This window comes from Antennarius striatus, chromosome 8 (genome assembly GCF_040054535.1).
Source record: "Antennarius striatus isolate MH-2024 chromosome 8, ASM4005453v1, whole genome shotgun sequence".
In the NCBI taxonomy this organism is placed as follows: domain Eukaryota; kingdom Metazoa; phylum Chordata; class Actinopteri; order Lophiiformes; family Antennariidae; genus Antennarius; species Antennarius striatus.
In genome coordinates, this window is record NC_090783.1 from 13,412,754 (window position 1) to 13,438,753 (window position 26,000).

A 26,000-nucleotide genomic window follows, 5' to 3' on the forward strand; every position below is an offset into this window, starting at 1 on the left:
GATTGGCAGACCGGGGCGGTGGTCCCTCTTTTCAAAAAGGGGTTCCGGTGGGTATGTTTCAACTATGGGGGGGTCACACTACTCAGCCTCCCGGGGAAAGTCTATTCCATGGAACTGGAGAGGAGGATTAGACCTATAGTCGAACCGCAGATTCAGGTGGAACAATGCGGTTTTCGTCCCAGTCACGGAACACTGTAAAAGCTCTGCACTCTCCATCAAGTGCTCGAGGGTTCATGGGAGTTTGCCCAAACAGTCCAAATGTGTTTTGTGGATCTGGAGAAGGCATTCGATCGTGTCCGTCGTGGTATCTTGTGGGCTTTGCTGAGGGCTGTCTGGTCCCTGTATGACCGAACCCAGAGTTTGGTTCACATTGCCGGCAGTAAGTCAGACCTCTTCCAGGTGCATGTTAGACTCTGGCAGGGCTGCCCTCTATCATCGGTTCTTTTCATAATCTTTATGGACAGAATTTCTCGGTGTATCCAGGATCCGGCGGCAGTCCTGTTTGGGTACCGAAGAATTTCACCTCTGCATTTGCAGACGATATTGTCCTGTTGGCCTCATCACACCTGGACTTTCAATGTGAACTGGGATGGTTTGCAGCTGAGTGTGACGCGAGTAGGATGAGGATCAGCACCTCTAAATCCGCGGCCGGAAAAGGGTGGTGTGACCTCTTCAGGTTGGTGGAGAGTCCTTGCCCCAAGTGGAGGAGTTTAAGTATCTTTGGATCTTGTTCAAGAGTGAGGGAAGGATGGAACATAAGATTGACAGACGGATAGATCCAGCTTTTGCAGTGAAGCAACTGCTGTATAGGTCTCTTGTGGTGAAGAAGGATCTGAGTCATTAAACGAAGCTCTCGATTTATCGGTCAATCTACATTCATACTCTCACCTATGGTCATGAGCTTTAGGTCATGACTGAAAGGACAAGATCCCGGATACAGCCTCCATAGAGTAGCTGTGTGCGCCCTTAGAGATAGGGTGAGGAGCTCAGTCACAAGGGAGGAGCATGGAGTAGAGCCGTTGCTCCTCCGCCTTGAGCGGATTCACCTGAGGTGGCTTGGGCATCTGTTCCAGATGCTTCCTGGACGCCTTCCTGGAGAGGTGTTTCGTGCATGTCCTAGCGGGAGAAGACCTAGAGAAAGACCTAGGACACGCTGGAGGGACTATCTCTCTCGGCTGGTCTGGGAACACCTTGGGCTCCCCCTGGAGGAGCTGGAGGAGGTGACTGGGGAGGGGGAAGTGTAGGCATCCCTCCTGAAACTCCCCACCACCCGGCCCAGATAAGCAGTAGATGATGATGAATTGACCTTTGTATACTTATGAAGGTCAGTAGCATGAGACACACTTCACCTGGGTTAATCTGCTGACACATTCTGTTAGGGAGTTTAGTGGATTCTTAGACATAGATAAACCCAGGCTTGAGCATAACACCCACAGCATTCCAGGGTCACACGGTTTTTGTAGTGCTTAAACCCCAGTTTCTTGACCTCATCCTTTTAGAGGAACGTGCGGGATGGCATCCTCTTCCAGAACAGAGCTGTCTCACCCATCCTTTAAAATTTGTTCGGGCAGATAGCTACTCTCCTCAATCAACCTACAAAATCGCTCCTTAATGTAGCATTGGGATGCCGCTGTATCAACCAAGCAGCTTCTCCGTATCTCGTAGCACTCCAAAGACCATATCTCTTTTGGAATTCCTCAAACCAGCCCTTGCTGGCCACAAGTATAGCAACATTAAAAAAAAAAAAAAGATTTACGGTACTTTAAACGTTTAGGAACCCTCCTCATAGTGATATTAAACCACCTTTTATCTGTATTACTTTTTCCCACACTCTTATACCTGTATGCTGTATAAAGCACTATTGTGTCTCACGGAAGTGTGCTCGTTCCAGGACTCAGGGAACACAACGCACTTCCAGATGCCATTTGCCAATAAGATGTACAGTATCACTTGACTACCTACTAAAAATCCGCAATGAGGTGAAGCCGCTCGTGTTGATGCACAAATGTGCAAGGGTTTATTGTATACTATTCTAAATTCTATCGATTTCTTGTTTTTTCCCACAAAATCAAGAAATTATTTACATAATGTCATTGCTTGTTGGACAGGCACTATGTAGCTGAAACAATGTTTGGATGTTGGCTTCATCTACCTCTGACTTTTGCCAAAAAACATCATGTAGTAAGCCAACAGCTACAAGGGCACATAGGGCTCACTTGAATAAAAACATGGTTAAATGTCAATGAGGACATGGCAAGTAACACTGTTTTAACACGAAGAGGCGTGGACTAATAATTCAAAAAACATGGTGGGTTATGTTTTATTGTGATGTTCCTGCAACAGAGCGTGTAGTTGAGAGTTAGAGGCAAACTGGCACGTCACTGAATGCTTCATTAATATACCATACACTTTTTTGATCTAATAGTCACCTCTGAATTCAGAAAAAAAACAATTAACTACTCCATTTCCAACTTAAAGTTTAATAAGACACTCTTTTTACCTTGGGCAGGGCATACTTGGGAAACTTCATGGGTGTGAACACATCTCTTTTAGCAGAGACATAATAAACTGGCCTCCCCACAGTGGATACCTTAAGGTGATGAAATAATTGTAAGTTCAAACTTTTTTGACACATAAAATAGATGAAACTACCCCAATGGTACCTTTCTAAAACCTTAAAATACTTCTAACAAAACTTAACAGTTTCTGCCTCTTACAATGCTCCTAACACTTTTCACTGAGCAAAGCAGACAATTACCTACCTGGACAAAAACATACTCATCTTGTACCACTAGAGAATTGGGGTCAATGTAGCCAGGAAATGGTTTGCCCTTATTAGCATCTGTGCAGTTCTTCAGCTTGCAGGTGACATACAGCGCCTCTGCTCACAAAGATACACACACACACACACACACACACACACACACACACACACACACACACACACACACACACACACACTCCAACATGTCAATATATTACTAGTCAATGAAGACACATTCTTCACCCAGTCTTGCAGCATCTTTTGAATTTGCATTTTACTTGCATCAATAAATTGGTTGCAACAGGGGTGGCATCAGGGGAGCAGAGGAAGGTGCCCAGGGAGGTCAATTTCTTTCTATGCCTTCATTTGCGCCACCTGAAATTAGCCTTCGCCCATATGTTAGCAATAACTGAATAGGAGTTTCCATTGAATACTTAGAATATATTGTTGTCCACTTTTGTTCTGTGACAGAACAGAAATTTAAAGCTAAAAGGAATAGTGAAAATTCAGTCAAGGAATACACGAGTCGTGTCAGATGCCATTGCCACACAGAAAGAGACTAATAGAGCTCACAACTGCCCATGTGCACATGGAGGAGACAGACACCAGACACTGTTGTACTCCATTTTCATAACATTAAGAGGCTCAAAATTAGAATAAAAAATATGTTGGTTGTAGGTCAGTGGTTCTTAACCTGGGTTCGATCGAACCCTAGGGGTTTGGTGAGTCGGTCTCTCAATGTGTCGGATGTTTTTGTCAAACATACACGAATCACTGTGTACGTTTGACACATCGTGTCAATTTGTGATGACACGCCCCCCTTAGCCATCCCTGGCTGCAGGTGATCACGCTACATCGATTAGTCTACCTGTGCTAGATGGGATTTTGTGCACTCAGTAGAAACAGGGTTCGGTACCTCCAACAAGGTTAAGAACCACTGTTGTATGTAAAGCAGCAATGGATACAATTTCTTATCTTTGCTCGCAAATATAAGTTGAAGTTCAAAGAATGAATGGGAATGAGATTACTCACGTTCTTCAGAGATGCTGGTTTCTAGATGAATTAAGCCCGGTTCTTTGTCCAAACCCATTTTTGACCTGAAAGGTAGACAAAGTTGTTTCAGGTACACCACCACTGATCTTTTAAGTTCAGGTTGATGCTACCTATATTACTGCTGTCAAAGTTAAGATCTGAAAACTTTTTTGTCTACAGTGTGGATGTGTTTCAAGAAAAATGAAAAGAAACATTAACTTTCAAAAACGATCTCAATATTTAGATCATCATTTTCCCAAAATAAAAGGAGGACGATTGTAAATCACATCATTAAGAAAGAAAAGCCATCACGTTTTTCACTACTCCAAGGATGTCCATAGAGTGAAAAGGACATAGAAAATGCATCAAACATAAAGAAATAAAGGTGGTCTGTGTGAGGGGAATTACAAATGGACAGAGACCCTACAGCTTCTAATCTTTAAACATAAAGATTAAACATCTCCATCTTTTCCTTTTGGATTTTCCTTTCAGGGGCCGCCACAGCGGATCAGTTGCCTCCATCTAACTTCGTCTTCTGCGTCCTCATCTCTCACACCAACTACCTTCATGTCCTCTTTCACTACACTGTAAACACGTTTTTCTTAAAAATTTCGAGTTATCTCAGTTCAGTTTTTAACAACACTCAAGTTACTTAATTTGTCATGTGAAGCGGAATATGGACCCAAGTGCAGGACACCAGAAGCAAATCTTCCTTCCATGATTTATTAACAAACGTAAAAATTCTCCAGACAGACAGGAAACTAAGAATCAGGACAGACTACCTGGAACCAAATATGAGCAAACGAACCAGCTCTGAGCTCTCATTTAGCCAGGCTTAAAAAGCCTTATTGTCATTAGCACCAAAGCAAGTCCAGGTGAGATGATCACCATGGTGTGTAGATGAGTCTCAGGTGTGGAGCCGTGGCTCCACCCACCAGCTTGGCCTCTCCCTGCCACACAGCAGCACTGCCACGCCTAACCGTGACAGTACCCCCCCCTCAAGGGACGGCCCCCGACGTCCCATAAACTGTCCCAGGGAGGGTCAGGAGCAGGATCAGACTCGAGGCGGGGAGCAGGATCAGGATCAGACTCGAGGCGGGGAGCAGGAACAGGATCAGACTCGAGGCGGGGAGCAGGAACAGGATCAGACTCGAGCATGGGGACGGGAGCAAGCTGGCGTCAGGGCGTGGGGACCGGAACAGGTTGTGTTTGGACGTGGGGACCGAAGCGGGCACTGGAACAGGCTCGAGGTCAAGCAGAGAAGGTGGAGCTGGAATTCCAGCATATGCTGCCAGCCATGCCCAGGTGTCTCTTCCCCGCTGTCTCCACTCGGCAGCCTGTTCCGGGTTCCAGGACTTGCTGCTGGTCAGGGCAGCAAGATAGTCGGTGTCCGCTGGGTCCAGTTGAGGCTGGTTCGTTCTGTCACGTGAAGCGGAATATGGACCCAAGTGCAGGACACCAGAAGCAAACATTCCTTCCATGATTTATTAACAAACGTAAAAATTCTCCAGACAGACAAGAAACTAAGAATCAGGACAGACTACCTGGACCAAATATGAGCAAACGAACCAGCTCTGAGCTCTCATTGAGCCAGGCTTAAAAAGCCTTATTGTCATTAGCACCAAAGCAAGTCCAGGTGAGATGATCACCATGGTGTGTGGATGAGTCTCAGGTGTGGAGCCGTGGCTCCACCCACCAGCTTGGCCTCTCCCTGCCACACAGCATTACTGCCACGCTGAACCGTGACATAATTGACATGCACTTAAAAATTGAAAAGATTCAGCTCACTCAAGATTTTTAAGTGAAAATAGCATAAAATGCAAATGTAGAGGGAGGAGCCTTTTGTGAAACGAGTCAGACATGCGCAGTTCGGCTCTGAACTCTCCAGAACTTTTCCCGGACAAAGACGATCAGACAAGAGGGCATCTTTGAGACACTACATCCATAATCCTCCTCTTTGGTCTTCCTGTAGGCCTCCTGCCTGGCAGTTCAAAACTCAGTTAATATATTGGTAGAAGGATGCTATCTTTCCTTTGGACATGTCCAAACCATCTAGGTCTTGCCTCTCTGACTTTATCTCCAAAACCTCTAACATGTACTTATTCCTGATCCTATCCATCCTGGTCACTCCATTGAAGTCTGCACCAATGACAACTCTCTCACTTCTGGGTATGCTCTGCATCACTTCATCTAAGTCCAACCAGAATTTCTCCTTCTCCATCAGCTCTTATGCTACCTGTGGAGCATACCCACTAACAAAATTGTACATCACACCTTCACTTTCTAGCTTCTGACTCATCACTGTCTGATACTCTTTTTACCTCTAGGGCATTTCTAATAAAGTCCTCCTTCAAGTTAACTCCTAATCCATTTCTCTTCCTATCTACACCAAGATAGAACAACTCGAACCCTGCTCCTAAACTTCTAACCTTGTTACCTTTCCATCTGGTCTCCTGGACACACAGTATGTCTACCGTCCTCCTTTGCATCATGTCAACCAGCTCTCAAAGTCAGCTTTATTGTCAAATGTACCATATATGCACGACATACAGCACAGATGAAATTGCAGTCCTCTCTGACCCATGGTAAACAGGCATTACAACAGGCATGAAAACACAGGCAGTACAACACAGGCAGGACAACGCAAGCAGTACAACAGGCCGTACAACACAGACAGTACATCAGACAGTACAGCACAAAGTATTAGACGAAACACAAGGGATGGTAAACATCACTATACACTCCTAAATCCCGTAGGGGAAGTGACGTGTGCGTAGTCCCTGAGTTGATAGGGGGAGAGAGAGATAGGTAGTCAGGTGCTGGAGAGAGGGCAGGGTAGAGTTCAAGGATATGGCAGGGGATAGAGCAGGGAGGGAGTTGAGCCTCCTGACCGCCTGGTGAAAGAAACTGTCCTTGAGCCTGCTGGTCCTGGCCCACAGACTCTGCAGTCTCCTAACTGATGGCAGCAGGCTGAAAGGGCTGGGAGAGGGGTGGGTGGGATCACCTGCAATGCTGATGGCTTTATGGGTGAGGCGGGAGTTGTAAATGTCTATGAGGGAAGGGAGAGGGACACCAGTGATCTTTTCAGCTGCTCTCACGATGCGCTGCAGGGTCTTAAGGCAGGGAACGATGCAGGCGCTGTAACATACGGTGATGCAGCTGGTTAAGATGCTCTCAGTGGTGCCTCTGTAGAAGGTGAGCATGATGGGGGGTTGGGCTCTCGCTCTCCTCCGTTTGTGGAGGAAGTAGAGGCACTGTTGGGCTTTTTTGGCCAACGATGCAGTGTTGCGGTCCCAGGACAGGTCCTCGGAGATGTGCACATCCAGGAACTTGGTGCTGCTGACCCTTTCCACTGCAGCACCGTCGATGGTTAGTGGAGCATGCTGAGAGCACGTTCTCCTGGAGTCCACAACAATCTCCTTTGTCTTCTCCTCATTCAGATGGAGATTGTTGTCCTTGTACCACATAGCCAAGCGGCTCACCTCATTTCTGTTGGCTGTCACACATTGTTGCTGATGAGACCCACTACAGTCGTGTCGTCTGCAAAATTGATGAAGAGGTTGGAGCTGGAAGTCGGTGTACAGTCATGGGTTAGCAGAGTGAAGAGGAGGAGGCTCAGTACACATCCTTGGGGGGGCTCCCGTGTTCAGCGTGATAGTGCTGGAGGTGTTGTTACCAACTCGAACTGCATGTGGTTTCCCTGTCAGGAAGTCCAGCAGCCAGTTGGGTATGGAGGTGTTGAGTCCGAGCTGGTCCCGTTTGTGGATGAGCTGCTGGGGGATGATTGTGTTGAATGCTGAGCTGAAGTCGATGAACAGCATTCTGGCGTACGAGTCTTTGGTCTCCAGGTGGGTGAGGGTTGAATGTAGGGCAGTGGAGATGGTGTTATCAGTCGAGCGGTTGGACCGGTTAGCAAACTGAAAAGGGTCCAGGGTGGAAGGGAGGGCAGATTTGATGTGGTGCATGACTAGCCGCTCGAAGCACTTCATGAGGATGGGAGTGAGTGCAACTGGGTGGTAGTCGTTGAAGCCAGATGGGGGTGACTTCTTCGGGGCTGGGATAATGGTGGTGGCTTTGAGGCAGGTGGGGACAACAGCCTGCCTCATTGAGATGTTGAAGATGTCTGTGTGAAGACATCTGTGAGCTCATCAGCACAGTCTCTCAGGATACGACCAGGAATGTTGTCACGACCTGGGCCTTTTTGGGCGTCGGTCTTTCTGAGGACTTGCCTCACGCTGTCCGGAGACAGCGTCAACGCTTGGTCGCCCGGAGGGAGTGGACTCTTCTGTGCCGGGATGCGGTTGTCTGCCTCAAAGTGTGCAAAGAAGTCGTTCAGCTGGTTCAGCAGACTGGTGGAGCTGTCGCAGGACTGCAGGGTCTTGTAGTTCGTAATGGACTGAATCCCCCACCACAGGTTCCTGGTGTCTCTGTTGTCGCTGAAGTGGGTGGCGATCCTCCTGGAGTACTGTCTCTTGGCCACTCGGATAACTCGTGACAGGTTGGCCCTCGCTGTCCTCAGACCCACCTCGTCCCCAGCTCTGAAGGCCGCGTTCCGTGCCCTCAGGAGCCTGTGGTCTTCCCCTGTCAGCCATGGCTTCTGGTAGGCTTGAACGGAGATTGTTCTGGTGACCGTGACATCATCCATGCATTTCCTCATGTATGCCGTGACGGTCTCCGTGTACTCTTGGAGGTCCGTGGTGTTGTGAATCGCGCAGCACTTCCGCATCAGCTGGGTCTAAGTCCAAAAAAGTTGTTCTGCGCATGTCGAGCAGAAACTCACGGGAGTATGAGCGCCTTGGGGTAAGTAGACATGACATGATGAATATGGACGTGACAAAGATGAACAAACACATGGAGAGACAAGACACAAAAAACACGAAAAAAACCCCGCTGTATCGGGACAGAGAGGAACAGCTTCGTGTGCACGTGCCACCATCCTCAGCAAAAAAATTAAAAAAAACCTCTACCTTTTCCTGTCATAGTTCCAACATTTAACGTCCCCACTCTCAGTCCTATACTCTTGGCGTTCCTCTTCTCTCTCTTCCTAAAAACACACTTTCCTCCTCTTTCCTCCTCTTTAACCGACAGTAGTCAAAATTCCACCGGCACCCTGCAGGTGAACAGTACCGATGGGGGTCGTTGTTAACCCGGGTCTCGACCAAACCAATATGGAAGTCATAAGTTTTATTCGCATTATTGATTTGGCAAAAGTTTTTTTGTCGGATTCCCTTCCTGACAAAACTCTCTGTATTTATCCAGGCTTGGGCCCAGCACAATAAGACACTGGCTTGTGCCCTCTTGCTGCTACATTTTTATACATAATAATGAAATTGGTAATTTCCCAGATGAAATTTATCAGTGAAAAGGATGGACTACTTATCCAATTGGCGTTTTCATTTTCATAGACTAATCTATTCAGGTATTCAGAACAGAGTGAAGCACATAACTACAGTATTTTCTGCACTCTAAGGTGCACTGGATTATAAGGCACACCTTTAATGAATTGTTTATTTTGTAATTTATTTCACACGTAAGGCACACCGGAAAATAAGGCGCATATAATGAAAAAAATAAAATAGATTAAAAAAAACTATCAGCTGTAGTTGCACTATCCATCCACTAGATAGAGCATTCATGACTGAGTACTTTAATCAACTGTGAACGACCCCTATTTTTATGTCAACGAACCTCATCAAGAAAACCTGATCACTTGATAACTTTGCCGTCTTAGAGAGAAATCAACACGCATGGGTTGTTTTTCCTTAGCTACTGACATTTACTGATAAAACTAATACAAAATGGCGGGCAGAAGCGGGGCAAGCGTGGAGGCATCTGGGCTAGGCTAGCGGCTAGCTCTCACCGGCCAGCTACCCCAACCATCACACTCAGCAACATACACCCGCTGGACAATAAACTGGACTACATCCGCCTGCTCCAATCATCAACTAAGTCTGTGGATGAGTGTTGTGTCTTTGTATTTGTGGAAAAATGGCTCACCAACAGCGTCCCACACTGTGCCATTCAGCTGGCCCGGCTAACGTGCTAACAGGCTGACAAGGCACTCGTCGAGGGGAAAACCCGCGGCGGGGGACTCTGTTTACATTAGAGATGCTTGGTGTCGCAATGCTGTTGTGAAATGCATGGATGATGTCACGGTCACCAGAACCATCTCAATTCAACCAGAAGCAAACTAGAAGCCATGGCTGACAGGGAAAGTCCACAGGCTCCTGAGGGCATGGAACGCGGCCTTAAGAGCTGGGGACGAGGTGGGCCTAAGGACAGCTAGGGCCAACCTGTCACGAGGCATCAGAGTGGCCAAGAGACAGTACTCCAGAAGGATCACCACCCACTTCAGTGACAGTAGAGACACCAGAAACCTGTGGCGGGGGATTTAGTCTATTATGGACTACAAGCTCCTTCTGTAGTCCTGTGATAGCTCCACCACTCTGCTGAATCAGCTGAATGACTTTTTTGCATGTTTTGAGGCAGACAACAGCATCCTGGCACAGAAGACTTCACCCCCTCCGGGCGACCAGGTGTTGACGCTGTCTCCGGACAGCGTGAGGCAAGTCCACAGAAGGACCAACGCACGGAAAGCCCTTGGTCCTGACAACATTCCTGGTCATATCCTGAGAGACTGTGCTGATGAGCTCACAGATGTCTTCACACAGACATCTTCAACATCTCCCTGAGGCATGCTGTTGTCCCCACCTGCCTCAAAGCCACCACCATTATCCCAGGCCCGAAGAAGTCGCCGCCATCTGGCTTCAGCGACTAACGCCCAGTTGCACTCACTCCCATCCTCATGTAGTGCTTCGAGTGGCTAGTCATGCACATCATCAAATCTGCCCTTCCTTCAACCCTGGACCCTTTTCAGGGTCCAGGGTCTTTGCTAACCGGTCCAACGGCTCGACTGATGACACCATCTCCACTGCCCTACATTCAACCCTGACCCACCTGGAGACCAAAGACTCATAATGCTGTTCATCGACTTCAGCTCAGCATTCAACACAATCATCCCCCAGCAGCTCATCCTTAAACTGGACCAGCTTGGACTAAATACCTTCATATGCAACTGGCTGCTGGACTTCCTGACAGGGAGACCACAGGCAGTTCGAGTCGGTAACAATACCTCCAGCACCATCACGTTGAACACGGGAGAGCCCCCCAAGGATGTGTACTGAGCCCTCTCCTCTTCACTCTGCTGACCCACGACTGCAGACCAACTTCTAGCTCCAACCTCTTCATAAAGTTTGCAGACAAACACGACTGTGGTGAGTTTCATCAACAACAATGATGAGACAGCCTACGAAATGAAGTGAGCCTAATTTTCACTGTGTTCCATGGAATATGTATGCCATGATTTGGTGTTGATGCTCTGCTGTGCTGGGGTGTGACAGGAGGAGAGGCAAAACTTTTGGGGGGAGTTTCGTCTCCACACATGTTCCTCATCTCACCACTTGGACTTGATCAGATAGATCAGCCTGAGGCTTTTTAAGTCTGGTTCTCTTTTTGTCCTTTGCCAGATTTTTTTGTACACCTGCCTATGTATTGTTTATGATGCTTACCTGTGTTTGGAGTTTTTGGATTTCCAATTGAACTATGGAAGAAAGCTTCTCCCCCCGTGTCCTGCATTTGGGTCGTAATCCTGCCTGTCATGACAATTTATTTCCTTTGAAATTATTTTGTAGCATTCACCTTACTGATACTTTTTAATAGTGAGATCCCTCTGGGATCTCTCTGTGGAACATGGTTTGTGCTGGAAGATGTGGGTACGAATATGTCAGAAAAAAGCCTACTAATCCAGCTGACCCTTATTTGGGGTTGATCAGAGGCACTTTATTTGGTGACAGTTGTGTGTGTTGGCTCCAATTCAATACAATTTTGATTGTAATTGGTTAAATTTCAATAAAGCCACATCCCCATTCATAAAAGGGTGTGTATATTTATGCAACCAAGTTATTTAAAGTTTTTATTTGACATTTTTCCCCTTTAAATGTTTCAGTTTGTTTTTCAATTCCATTTTACAGGTGATAGGTCACATTAAAGGCAGCAAAAGTTTTAGAATTATTTGTCTTGATGTCATTTTTTTGCATTTTCCTTTCTGAGTTTTGTTCCACTTACCGAGTTCTACCCCAAAATATGCCAGAACCCTCATCAAGTTTGATGAAAACCTATGTATATTGTAAATCCTGCTGACAGAAAAACAGTGAAGACACAAGTCATTGGGAGATCATATCAGCACATTGACCTGGGATCTACAAATGTGTTCAAATGCAACCTGAGTTCCATGTTAAAATACTAAATGCAATATAATATGAAAGATTAATATCATAATAAAAACAAATCCTGTATTTGCTAATGCAGATCAAAAACTTTAAAAAAAATCATTGGATGAAATTGATTTTAACATGCCTTCTGTTTCATCAAAAACAAACCAAGATAAGTCAATTAATCTTGATTATGTTGTTTAAACACAAAATAAATGTGTTATTTTTTTTTTTTAATTAATTTGCCTTCCATTATATTAAAGTCTTTGCATTTAGTTATTCCAGTCAAACATTTGGGGCGGCATGGTGGGGCAGTGGTTACCGCTGCCGCCTCACAACGCGGCGGACCCAGGTTCGAGTCCCGCTCTGTGTGGAGTTCGCATGCTCTCCCCGTGTCTGCGTCGGTTCCCTCCGGGTTCTCCGGCTTCCTCCCACCTCCAACAGCATATGCTTCAGGTTGACTGGCCGGTCCCAAATCGACCATAGGAGTGAGTGCGTGGGTGAATGATTGTTTGTTTCTATGTGGCTCCGCGGTACACTGGCGTCATGCCCGGAGTGTCCCCCGCCTCACGCCTGAGACTGCCGGGATAGGCACCGGCTCCCCCGCGACCTGCCTTAGCGGGTTGGAAGATGACTGACTGACTGATTTACATTTGGTCTACAATGGTGAAACACTTTAACTGACAAAAATGCAATCTTGTTGTCTGAATTAATATGAGTTGTATCCAATTTATTTGTATTGGTTTTGTTGAATGAATTAGGGTTTTATCCTTTATACCAGTGCTTCTCAATTATTTTCTGCTACGTCCCCCCAGCAAGAAGAAAAAAACAAATTATGCCCTCCCACTTTCTGCCACGACTTTTAATAATACAGTAACTCAGTAGTATCTCTTTAATTTTAAGGATACAGTGCGTAAAATTGTATCCGTAACATTGAAATTAAAAAATGAAAAATAAATATATAAAATCCTTGTTTAAATAAAACATTTTTGACAGACTTATTGCACCATTCAATACTAAAAAATAAATGCTAAATGATGTGATCATCACGAGTATCAAAATTAAGCTGACAAATTACCCACATGCTGTGGCCAGGGGAGAGGGATCTGACCACAGTGCTGACTCCGAGACATGTTATCAATTACCATCTGGAGGTAGGAGACCACCTGCAGTGCTGATAAAATTCCAGAATCATAAACACAAAATTGCTCACCTAAAACAAGGCTTCAAACTGAAAGGAAAGGAAAACTGAAAGGAAAAAAAGGTCTAAAAGAATGAGATTCTCATTTGTTTTAATAAGATTCTGATACCGCCTAAAAAAAGCTCCACAACTGAAGAAGAGTGGACAGCTCTGCAACACCTGGATGAAAAACTGCAGGATCTTCATCAAAACTAAGGGGCATTCCCCGGAACAGATGAAAACAATGATGATCAGGAGTGCAGAAGAGTAGGTGAAATATGAGCAATAAAGATAGACAAGAGTTGTTACTACACCAAAGATTTGAACAATAGAATCACTCCAACAGTGCCAAATCAAACATGCGAATCAAATCTATGACTTCCATACCGGATCGGTCGAGGCCCGGCTTAACAATGACCACCATCAGTGCTGTTCACCTACATGGTGCCGGTGGAAATTAGACCGCTGTTGGTCAAAGAAGGAGAGGAGGAAAGGTCTTACTGTCATTTTTTTTTGTTCGTAGGAAGAGAGAGAAGAGGAACGTCAAGAGTATAGGACTGAGAGTAGGGACGTTGAATGGTGGAATTATGACAGGAAAAGGTAGATAGCTGGTTGACATGATGCAGAGAAGGAAGGTAGACATACTGTGTGTCCAGGAGACCATGTGGAAAAGTAGCAAGGCTAGAAGTTTAGGAGCAGGGTTCAAGTTGTTCTATCATGGTGTGGATAGGAAGAGAAATGGAATAGGAGTTATCTTGAAGGACGAGTTTGTTAGGAATGTCCCGGAGGAAAAAAGAGTGTCAGACAGTGATGAGTCTGGAGATAGAAATTGAAAGTTTGATGATCAATGTTTTTATCCGGTGTGCTCCACAGGTAGGAGCTGGAGGAGCTGGAGAAATTCTGGTTGGACTTTGATGAAGTGATGCAGAGCATACCTAGAAGTGAGAGAGTTGTCATTGGTACAGACTTCATGTTGGTGCATGAAACAGAGGTGATGTTGAAGTGATGGGCAGGTTTTGTATCCAGGAAAGGAATGCAGAAGGACAGATGGTGGTGTATTTTGCAAAAAGGATGGAAATGTGTATCGTGAATACTTTCCACCAGAAGAGGCAGGAACATAGGGTGACCTATAAGAGTGGAGGTAGGAGCACACAGGTAGGCTACATCTTGATAGACGATGTAATCTGAAGGAGATCAGTGACTGTAAGGCAAAAGTGTAGCCAAACAACATAGGATGATGGATGACTGGTGGTGAGGAAGATGCAGAGAGCAAAGGTAGAGCAGTAGATGAAATGGTGGAAGCCAAAAAAGGAAGAGTGTTGCATTTCTTTTACAAAGGAGTTAAGACAGGTTCTGGGTGGTCAGGAGGTGCTTCCAGATGACTGGACAACTACAGCTGATGTGATCAGGGAGACAGGTAGGAGAGTACTTGGTGTGTCATCTGGAAGGAAAGTAGACAAGGAGACTTGGTGGTGGAATGAGAAGGTATAGTGTATACAGATAAAGAGGTTAGCTAGGAAAAAGTGGGACACTGAGCGGACTGAGAAGAGTAGACAGGAGTGCAAGGAGATGCAGCGTAAGGTGAAAGTAACCTTACGCTGCATCTTACACCAGTCAACAGGTCTGTTGATTGGCGTTAAGGTCTGTTCTCATGTATGAATTTGATGAGTCTAAAAGCATAGTATGTGGCTGGTTGAACAGTGTTATGTGTTATGAATAAGTATGGTACCAGAAATACAGCTGAATAAGGTTCGTGCGTTTGGGGGTTGTACCAGCGCATTTGAGAAAAATCGAGTTCCTGTGTTCAGAAATTGTGCTGACGCAAATGCAAGAAGTAGAGTTTGTGCGTTCAGAGGTTGTGCCGGCGCATTTGGAGAAATTAGGCTTGAGGGGTTGTTTCGTTCTTTTGTGGAATCTTAGAGACTACAAATTCCTCCTTTAAAAACTTTGTGTTGAAATAGAAAAGTTCATACATCCGGAAGCAGTACCGATGTATTTGAAAGTTTGTGTAATCGGAGGTTGTGCCATTATGTTTGCAGTTCGTGTACGTGGAGTTTGAGCTCGTACATTTGTTGAGTTTGTATGTTCGGGGGTCGGACCGACGTATTTGCCGACTATAAGAGTATTTGTGACTAGTCAGAGAGGCTCTATTGGTAACAGGAGTCTCTGAATCTCCCCGAGGGAGGGAGTCATACAGGCGGGCAGGTCTCACTGTGTGTAAGGGACACTTTCTCGAGGAGTAGTGTCCTAGAGTCTTCCAGTCCGGGAGGGCAGGGAGCAACCGTGGAAGGTGAACTTGACAGAGAGAAGGAATGGTTCGATTTGCGATCCATGCCTGACCACCCTGAGTTGGTTTACTTGTGAAACAAGTAAGAAATGCGGCATATTTGTGCGTAGGGGGTCTGCCAGTGAGGGAACAGGAAAAGAAGAAAACAGAATTGAAAGAGTGGATGAAAAAATGCTGTGAAGGTGGATAGTTTCCTCCTATATCTTCATCAACATGTTTAACAACACTGATGAAGGAGACAGAAAAGGTGTGTGGTGAAAACAGCAGGATTGGAAACAGAAATTGCTGAAACTAATAAAATGTCGCCGAAAGGTAGAAAAATGAGGCAGAATCTTGAAAAAGTGAATAAAATGAAGTCTAATGCCAGGATGTTAGCAATGGGAGCAAATTTGAAATTGTGTCGCCTTAGGCGAAAGGAGGAAGTTGCTGGTTTGACCTCTGCAAAAACTGATATACCCACTGTTCCATCTCCGTATGCGAAGCAAAAGGAGACCCAGAACTCCCCAAATAATGCGTTTGGCCCCTCACCATATGCGGAGGTGAGAAATTCCTTGTCACAATTGCAAGCCCCAGTATTAACCGTTAACGAGGGCCGTCTTGATGTAAATGTTGACACATATGGCGCGTTAATCAAATCGCTCGAAAAAAAACAACAATTGGCAACCATAGCTGACCAACTGGCCTCCGGCGTTACCACTGCCATTCAGGAAATGGAACAAAAATTAGGTAAAGCTGCTGACCCAAAGAATCACCAGACAAAAGACTCTCTCTTGATGTTTTACAAAAAGGAGTTGAACAGGCGTTGTGAAATCCCTGATTCAGTGAAAACCCACCTCCATCGACGTGCCACCGAACTTGAGGACAACTTGAGGACACCAACTTGAGGACAAAGCGACTTCATGCTTGAAAAGAGAACAGGAAGCTGCTGCACGAACTAGACCAGAATTGGAAAACAAACTTTACATTGCTCACTTACAGAATAAAGTGGCAGAACTAAAATGTCAAATGCAGTCTCTTTCAGGAACTCACCCAGGCTCCTAGGCCCCTCTGAGCTGCACCGAAACCTCTTCTGGTGAAGAGCCGACCCCACCTCGCCGACTAATCACCCGCTCACAAGTGGAGATTCAGGCTCCGATGATCACCAAGGTGGATCCAGCGAACGGACATACTGCCACCATTTGGAGACCCTTTGCTCTCACCGATCTGTGTTGATACAGAAACTTCCACCTTTGTCTTCAGGTGGGGGGAACTGGTTGCAGGCAGTGCAGAGGCAGGTAACGGGAAGGATGATGGCAGCCGGGGATATACGCGTAATTCTAACTCAGACTTGTCCATTAGCAGATTTGGACACCCTGGTTCAAAATTCCGGTCTAGTGTCAATGCCTGATCACCAATCTTTAACTAAAGGTGATTACATCACCCTACCCACTGTTTTGGGTTATGTGTTTCCCCTCCCTGAGTGTGTCATTTCAGACTTGGTGTTCACTCCAAAACCTGAAGAGGAAGCAGCAGATTTCTGTGCCCGTGCTCAAGCCGATTATGCCCTAAAAACAGGTAACGCCCCTACAGCGTCACCTCTACATTCACAGGTATTCCGTGTTGAGATTATGAAGGGTGTTCCAAAACCCATGGCACAAGCCATGGATGCCAACCCAGACCTTCCAAGTGCTGAAATAGACAGGTGGCTTTCCCACCTTAAACACCATCTGCGGAGACATGTGAAAGAACGTGAATCTAAGGTAAACAAACACAAAAATACTGAAGCACAATTGGCTCAAATGCAATTACAAGATTTAAAGAAAAAAGAGGAGCCTGCTTCCTCCTCTGTGGCTTCATCACCACCTGTTGTATCAGAGTGCATAATGTATCAGGCAGGTACATTCATGCGTTGAGGTGCGCCCCCTGGCGGTTGCCATATATGCTTCAATTGTGGACAGCCTGGGCACTGGGCCAGGAACTGCAGACAACGCCCTTATCAGTCTGGATGGGGAGGGTGCAGCAGAGGACAATCACCAGGTCGGGGAATGGTGAGAGGCACTTTCAACAGGCCTCAGGGACGCGGTTTTCAGCCAAACTGCCAGCAGCAATACGATCCGCCAATGCCCAAACAGCAGTATTTGCCACCAGGTGGGCAGTTTCTGCAATAAAGATGCCCTGAATCCACGTGCCTAGGCCTGCAGGAGCCTAACGGTAGGAGGCTTTTCAATACCTCTTATGGTTGACACCTGCACTTGTCAGTCCACCGTGCAGACCCTGCCGCCTGGTGCCAACCTCACCGGACGCAAAATCCTGCTCGTTGTATTCAAGGGTGAGGACATATCCCTGCAATTGACGTCTCCAGAGACTGTACACTGTTTTTCTCAAGTTTTTGATCACCGTTTTGTCCTTGCGCCTAACTGCCCTGTCAACTTGCTAGGAAGAGACCTTTTGATTGCCACATGTCCTCTCATCAAGTGTGGCGCTGATGGACTAATTTTGAGTTTCCTGGATGGAAACTTCTAACCTTGCTCTGTGACTGAATCCTCTCGCCCCACTGTGCAGATGGCTCTCCTGCAAAATCCTCCTGTGACGTGTGCCACTGCTGACATCTACTGGGCGAAAGTGAACACTGACTCTGATGGCTGGCGTCTAGCTGAAAACGTTTGGGCATCAGGCCTTATGATATGGTATCTGACTCATTGCATTGCACTCTCTATTATGACAGACATGGTGATGAAGTTTATCAAAATGAATTTCAGAATATTGACAGTGACATGTGGGAATTGTGCATAGGTGACCTCTTTGCAGGTAAACCTGGTGTTGCATTCTCTGTGCAACTGCATTCAGACCAATCCAAATGGTACATAATGAAGCATCCCCCTGATCCCACCATACCTCCGTGTCATCCTCATGTCTCACTGATGGTTTCTCCTCAGCACACGGCAGAAGGATCTCAGTCCTTTTGTAAAGAGTTGTATCAACACTACTGATTGGCAAACTACGTTTCACCCTGAATTACTTTTCTCGCCTTCTTTGTAGGCCTATTGGATTCAATCTCAACCATTTGTTCCATTGTCCACTCTCGAACACCAGTTATTTGATAGACATCATGGACGTGAGACCACCGACAGTGAACATGCTTCCAAACTGATTGATTCCTTTCCCGCGTCCTTATGGATTGTTGATCCTACGGATGTTGGATGATGTGATGTCCCACCGGTTACGTTTCAAATGAAACCTGGTGCGATCTATGTTTCCCACTACCCCGTTAAAGAGGTTGGGGTGCTTGGTGTCTCTGAAACAATTGATGGCTTCCTGACAGCAGGAACTGAATTTCCCAGATCAGAGTTTAATACTCCTATCCTTCTGGTCTAGAAGTACAGGCAAATTAAGGATGTTCCATGATTTACGAGCAATCAATGCGGCTGTCCAAACACCAACTCTTCCGGTCCCGAATCCGCATTCTGCGCTGTCCCAAATAAACTCCTGTCACCTCTACTTTACCTGCATTGATCTGGCCAATGCCTTCTTCTGAATTCCACTTGATCCTTCCATTCAACAATTCTTTGCCTTCACCTGGAACGACAAATGTTATTCCTACTCGTCTCCCTCAAGGCTTTGTTCTTTTAACTGGGTTGTTCAATGCCTACTTGAAATGGCTCTTGTCAACTTTAGAGTTGCCACCTGGTGTCCTTCTGGTGCAGTATGTAGATGATCTCCTGCTGGCCGCATTCTCTTAATCATCCTGTCTTGATGCTACACATGCTCTCCTGCTCCATTTGGCCAAGGTTGGATTGAAATGCTCTAAGTCCAAACTTCAAATTGCCAGAACCCAAGTCTCTTTCCTTGGCCACCTGATCTCTCGACATGGCACAGGAATGTCCCCCCTCTCACAAAGATGACATTCTTCACCATACCAGACCTACCAATGTGAAGCAAATGCTTGTATTTCTTGGACTTTGCAACTACTCTCAACACCATGTTCCAGACTTTGCTGAATTCACCCGTCTCTTGCGTGACATGTTGAATGACCAAGGCATGAGGAACCTGTCCAATAAGGCTGAAAACGCCTTTGTCTCCTTGAAACAACAACTCTCTACAGCAGTTTCTTTTGCTGTTCTTGACTATACGTCCATGTTCTATCTTGACGTATCTGAAGAGTCCAGCAGTGTTCCTGCTGTACTTTATCAGAAGGGGGAAGGAGGCAAAAGACAAATTCCCTTGTATGCGTCAACTACACTTGAGAACTATGAAAGACGACCCCCACTTTGTGCTTCTTTTGCGTCAGCACTAGCCAGATTGATACAGAAAACTGCACATATTGTCCTACATCATCCTTTAACTGTACGAACATCACATAGTATGGTCCAATATGTCTCCAGCCAAATGTTTACAATGACCGGAGGAAGACAAAGAAAAATTGAAGCGGCATTAACACAACCACACATTATTTTCACGAGGGAGTCAACATGGCAGAAGGACTTCTGTAAGGTGAACCACATTGTTGTGCCCAGAAGGTTCTGGACGAAAATTCCCTCAGAGCTGAATTGTATGAAATGCCTCTTGCAGATCCAGACTTGATCCTGTTCACTGATGGATGCTGTTTCAAAGGAACTGACGGACTGCGATCTGGATTCTCAGTGGTTCAACAAACAGAAACAGGATTTGAAGAGGTTTGTACTGAACGAATCACAGGTCCACAGTCAGCAGGACGAGCAGAAATAAAGGCAGTTACCGCAGTACTCAAATTCGCGGAAGATAAAAAGGTGAACATTTACAGTGATTCAGCCTACGCACATGTAACGGTACATGTGGCATTGAGTAAGTGGCAGTGGAACGACTTCCAGATAGCGGCTGGAGGTCCAATCAAACATTATAAAGACATCATGAATCTAAGAGAAGCGTTGATGTTACCAAAAGCAGTAGCAATCATCAAATATAAAGGACATACACGATTGAATGATTTTATCTCAGTAGGAAACGAAGCTGCCGATTGTGCAGCAAAACGTGTCACGGGCTATCGGCCGACATTCTTACTGTCAGTAAGCGAACTTGAAGATAATGAATAACGGGTAACTGTCATGAACGTAGCGCAGGGAGGCAGGACTCAAGTGCATGACACTGAGTGGTAAAATCACAAAACAAGGTTTATTCCAGGCTAGGTTCGGTACACAGGTAAGGCAGTCAATCCAGGCAGAGGTATCCAAGGCGGGAGACGAAAAGGCAAGGTCAAAAACAAGCAAGGTTCAAACACATAAAGCTATGACAAGAACTGTGACAAAGGCTGGGACGTGAGCTATGAACTACAACGAACTGGCGACGAGACAAGACACAAAGGGGAATTATATGCAGGGCTAATGGGGGTGATAGGAAACAGGTGCGGGAAACGCAATCAGGGATCAAGTGCACGCAGATGGGGAGGGGGCAGGGCAGACAGGAACCTGGAACAGAGACAGAGGTGAGTGATCACAAAATAAAACAGGAAGACAAGACATGAAACATAGGGAAGCAAATAAAACACTTAACAAAACAGGATCATGACAGTACCCACCTCTCAAGGGCTGGCCCCTGAAGGCCCAGGAGTGTCAGGGTGGGCGGCATGAAAATCCCCGATGAGGGAGGAGTCCATGAGGAACCGGGACGGGATCCAGGAGCTCTCCTCAGGCCTATAACCCTCCGAGTCGACCAAGTACTGGACCCCCCGGCCCCGACGCCGAGCAGACAGGAGTCATCGAACGGTGAACACCGGGTCGCCATCAATGAACCGGGCGGGCGGAGGGGGTCTGGCCGGAGGGACAAGAGGACTGGTCCTGACAGGCTTGATGTGGCTAACATGAAAGTAGGGTGGACTTGCATTGACCTTGGGAGCTTCAGCTGGACTGTGACTGGATTGACGACCTTGGCGATGGGGAACAGACCGACGAACCTGGGAGCGAGCTTCTTGGACTCCACCCGAACTGGTAAGTTCTTGTTAGACAACAAAACCTTCCGGCCGAGTTTGTAATGTGGGGTGGTTGTTCTCTTACGGTCTGCGGCTGCCTTATAGATGGTGGACTGTCGTTGGAGATTCTGGCAGGCCCGCTCCCAGGTTCTCCTACAACACCTCACCAAGGCCAATGCAGAGGGCACCGACTCAGAGTCAACAGAGGGGAATAGAGATGGTTGGTGACCATGAACAATATGGAAGGGAGACAAACCAGTGGAAGCAGATGGAAGAGTATTATGGGCAAACTCGACCCAAACCAGTTTCTGTGACCATGGGTCAGGGTTCTGGGACGCCGTGATGCTCAGGCCGGTCTCCAGTTCCTGGTTGAGGCGGTCAGCCTGCCCATTGGTCTGTGGGTGAAATCCAGAGGAGAGGATGACAGTGGCACCCAGCAGACTGCAGAATTCCTTCCAGAACCACGAGATGAACTGAGGGCCGCGATCCGAGACGATGTCCTTGGGAAAACCATGAATCCTGAAAATGTTCAGCATCATGACCTCAGCCGTTTCCTTGGCTGAGGGGAGTTTGGGGAGAGCAATAAAATGAACCATCTTAGAAAATCTGTCCACCACCGTCAGAACCAGTGTTACCGTTAGAGGAGGGAAGCCCCGTGACGAAGTCCATGGAGATGTGGGACCAGGGACGTTGAGGAATGGGCAAGGGCCTGAGTTCTCCGGAAGGCTTCTGGTGAGATACCTTGTTACTAGCACAAATAGGGCAAGCATTGACATAATCGGTAACATCCTTCCCCATCTTGGGTCACCAGAAATGTTGTTGAATCACAAACAGGTCTTATTGATACCGGGGTGACAGTCTTATTGGTGTGGGCCCAATGAACCACCTCCCCCCTGAGGGCCTGAACAAACAAAGAGCTTACCATCCAGACACTCTGGGGGAATGGTGACCCCACCTTAACCTTGCCCTCCACCTCCCAAGAAAGTGTAGCCACAAAGCAAGTCTGGTAAAACACTATTGGGTTCATATGATCAATATGATCATGAGCCAACAGGGAATCAGGCTTAACATTCTTTGAACCAGGTCGGTAAGAGAACGTGAAATTAAACCGACTAAAAAAGGTAGCCCATGTAGCCTGCCCAGCATTCAGTCTCTTAGCAGTCCTTACATATTCAAGATTCTTATGATCCGTCCATACCTGAATTGGCTGAGAAGCTCCCTCCAGCCAGTGTCTCCACTCCTCCAGGGCCACCTTGACAGCCAGCAGCTCGAGGTCACTAATGTCATAATTATGCTCGGCTGAAGAGAGTTTCCTTGACAGAAACGCACAGGGGTGCAGCTTACCATCCTTGGAACTGACTTGAGAGAGGATCGCTCCGATCCCGACGTCCGAAGCGTCTACCTCGACCACAAACTGCTGGCTGGGGTCTGGGAGGATGAGAACAGGGGTGGAGGTGAAGCTCTTCTTCAGAGTCTGAAATGCTGCTTCACACACAGGTCATGCAGAGGTGCGGCTATGAAGCTATAATTGCGGATAAACCTTCTATAAAAGTTGGCAAAACCCAGAAACCTTTGGACCTCTTTGCGTGAACTGGGGGTGGCCCACTCCACAACTGGAGAAACCTTCTCGAAGTCCATCCTGATCTCCCCCTCAGCAAGCACAAAACCAAGGAATGAGACCGAGGGTTTGTGAAACTCGCATTTTCTCCACTTTCACAAACAGCTGATGCTGAAGCAACCGCTGAAGCACTGAGCGGACATGGTGAGTGTGGGTCTCTTCATCGGGAGAAAAGATCAGGATGTCATCAAAATAAACAAAGACGAAAACATTAAGCATGTCCCTGAGCACATCATTAACCAGGTTCTGGAAAACAGCAAGTGCATTGGTGAGACCAAAAGGGATGACAAGGTGTTCATAATGGCCCGTGGGAGTATTAAAAGCAGTTTTCCACTCGTCCACTTCCCTGATCCTCATCAAATGGTAAGCATTTTCGGAGGTTGAGTTTAGAAAAGATCTTGGCCCCCTCCAACATCTCAAAAGCTGAGGAGATGAGGGGAAGAGGGTACCTCTTTTTAATCGTAATATCATTGAGGCCGTGATAGTCTATGCAGGGTTGGAGGGTCTAGTCCTTCTTTTCTACGAAGAAAAATCCGGCTCTGGCAGGGGATGAGGAGGGGCGGATGATCCCAGTGGCAAAGGAATCCCTCACACAGTCCTCCATGAGAGAGAATACGACCTACCCCTGGGTGGGGTGCTACCGGGCAACAAGTCAATAGCACAATCATAAGGACGGTGCAGTGGCAGGGACGTGGCCTTAGCCTGACTAAAAACTTCAGCAAGGTCATGGTAACATGGTGGAATGTTAACTAAGTCAGGATTCAAGAGATCTGTGACCGTGGCAGAACAGGAAGACTTGGGAAGACAGCAAACTTTCTTAGCCCCAGTCTGCTGACGAGGGAAGAGTTCATAAAATTAGCGTCGGTCCCAGAGTCGATGAACACAGATACCAGAAGTGCATTAGAGTCAGAAACTATTTCAACCAGAGGCTGGAATTGAGCAGGATTCCCAATGACAAAACTCCTGCTCACCTTAAGCTGCTCTCTAGTCTGTGCCCCGGCTCCTTTGACATGACAGACCTTCACAAAATGTCCCAGTTGTCCACAGTAATAGCACCTGCCATCCCTTTGCGGGCGGAGATGCTCCTCAACGGGCAGGTGAACACGACCCAGCGGCATGGGTTCTTCCGTGGGATGGTTGATGGGGACAAGGCTGGCTGCCGGTGGACGAATGTGACTCGGTTGATCCTGGGAGTCGCTCCCCCACCTGCGATGTGGCGATGAGCGAACCCGAAGTCATCCCTGTTCCTGATCCAGTTCGGCGCGTCTCTTGTCGATCTTAATGGCCAAGGCAATGAGAGAATCTATATCCTCGGGTAGATCGACAGAAATTAACTGTTGCTTTATAGTTTCAGAGAGTCCTTGAAAAAATGAGTCAAAGCCGCAGGGTTCCACTCGCTCTCTGAGGTGAGGGTACAGAAGTCAATAGCATAGTCTGAAACCTTGCATTTACCTTGCCTCAGTTTAAGCAGAGACCTGGCGGCTTCCCTGCCCGGTGAGGTGTGTTTAAACACCTGTTCAAAGGTTCTAGTGAAACTGGCAAGGGTAGAGCAGGTTGTCGACCTGTGGTTCCACTCAGCGGTGGCCCACACCTCTGCTCGCCCAGTGAGATGGGAGATGATAAATGCAACTTTGGCTCGGTCTGTGGTGAAGGCTGAAGCCTGCAGTTCAAAATGTAATTCACATTAGGTTAGAAATGGTCTCACGTCACCTGATTTCCCGGAGAATCGCTCCGGAAGGGACAGCTGGAAGCAGGAAGTAGCGGTGCTGGGTGGTGACAGAGAATCAGCGGGAAAACCCGGAAGAGTGGCCGGGTTTGACACCACCGCAGCAGGTGCCTCTCGAGGCAGGTGATTGAGTAATTGACTGACCTGTGAGCCCAACGATGTCATCATCGAATCCTGGCGAGCCACCAGCTCTCAGAATGGCGCACAGGGCCGTAAGCTGCTCTTGCTGGTGAGCCAGCTTCTCTCCCTGTAGTTTAAGGGCTTTACAAACCGGATCAGAGTCGGCTGAGTCCATTCTGGCCAGTTCATTCAGTCATGAAGATAGCAAAGGGAGGCAGGACTCAAGTGCACAACGCTGAGCAGTAAAATCACAAAACAATGTTTATTCCAGGCTAGGTTCGGTACACAGGGAAGGCAGTCAATCCAGACAGAGGTATTCAAGGCAGGAGACGAAAAGGCAAGGTCAAAAGCAACACAAAAAGCTATGACAAGAAGTGTGACAAAGGCTGGGACATGAGCTATAAACTACAACGAACTGGCAACGAGACAAGAGACAAAGGGGAATATATATGCAGGGCTAATGGGGGTGATTTGAGGCAGGTGCGGGAAACACAATCAGGGATCAGGTGCATGCAGACGCAGACGGGGAGGGGGCAGGGCAGACAGGAACCTGGAACAGAGACAGGGGTGAGTGATCACAAAAAAAAACAGGAGGACAAGACATGAAATATAGGGAAGCAAATAAAACACTTAACAAAACAGGATCATGACAGTAACAGCCGATGCAGTACGAGAGTGGTAAAGACGGGCAAGTCCAGAAAGGAGTATCTGGAAATCGAAAGGGGGTGTTAGAGATGAAGAGGGTTTGTGGAGAAAAGAAGGCAAACCAATCCCGCCAAAAAATAATTTGAAGCAATTGATCCTTGAGGCCCATGGAACATGCCATGTAGGATTGGATGAAACACTGAGACAACTCCAATCCTGGTGGCATCCTTTCATCAGACAGATTGTGAAAAGTGAACTGCAGGACTGCAGTGTTTGCTGTAGGTATAACAGTATGCCTACGACAAAACCACCACAGGGAGTTCACGATCCGGATGTGAACACTCCTGGTCAGGGTGATTTCAATGAATTTTACTGACATGATTCAACCAGTGTCAGGATACAAGTATTTGCTAGTCATCATAGATTCTTTCTCGGGCT

At 46.8% G+C, this 26,000-nt stretch overlaps 1 protein-coding gene across 6 annotated transcripts in view; it reads right to left on the reverse strand.

The window, feature by feature from the left end:
- The window catches only part of LOC137600376 (VPS10 domain-containing receptor SorCS1-like), a 278,303-nt gene that overhangs the window by 153,268 nt on the left and 99,035 nt on the right, over positions 1-26,000 (reverse strand). For all 6 annotated transcript variants that reach the window (XR_011036931.1, XM_068321971.1, XM_068321970.1 and 3 more), the window contains 3 exons: positions 3,797-3,861; positions 2,763-2,881; positions 2,501-2,590 (listed from right to left, as the gene is read on the reverse strand). Coding sequence is in view for 5 of the 6 variants with exons in the window: in XM_068321971.1 (XP_068178072.1) it covers positions 2,501-2,590; positions 2,763-2,881; positions 3,797-3,861 (274 nt within the window). In the remaining variant the exon portion in view is untranslated. The remainder of the gene's footprint in view (positions 1-2,500; positions 2,591-2,762; positions 2,882-3,796; positions 3,862-26,000) is intronic.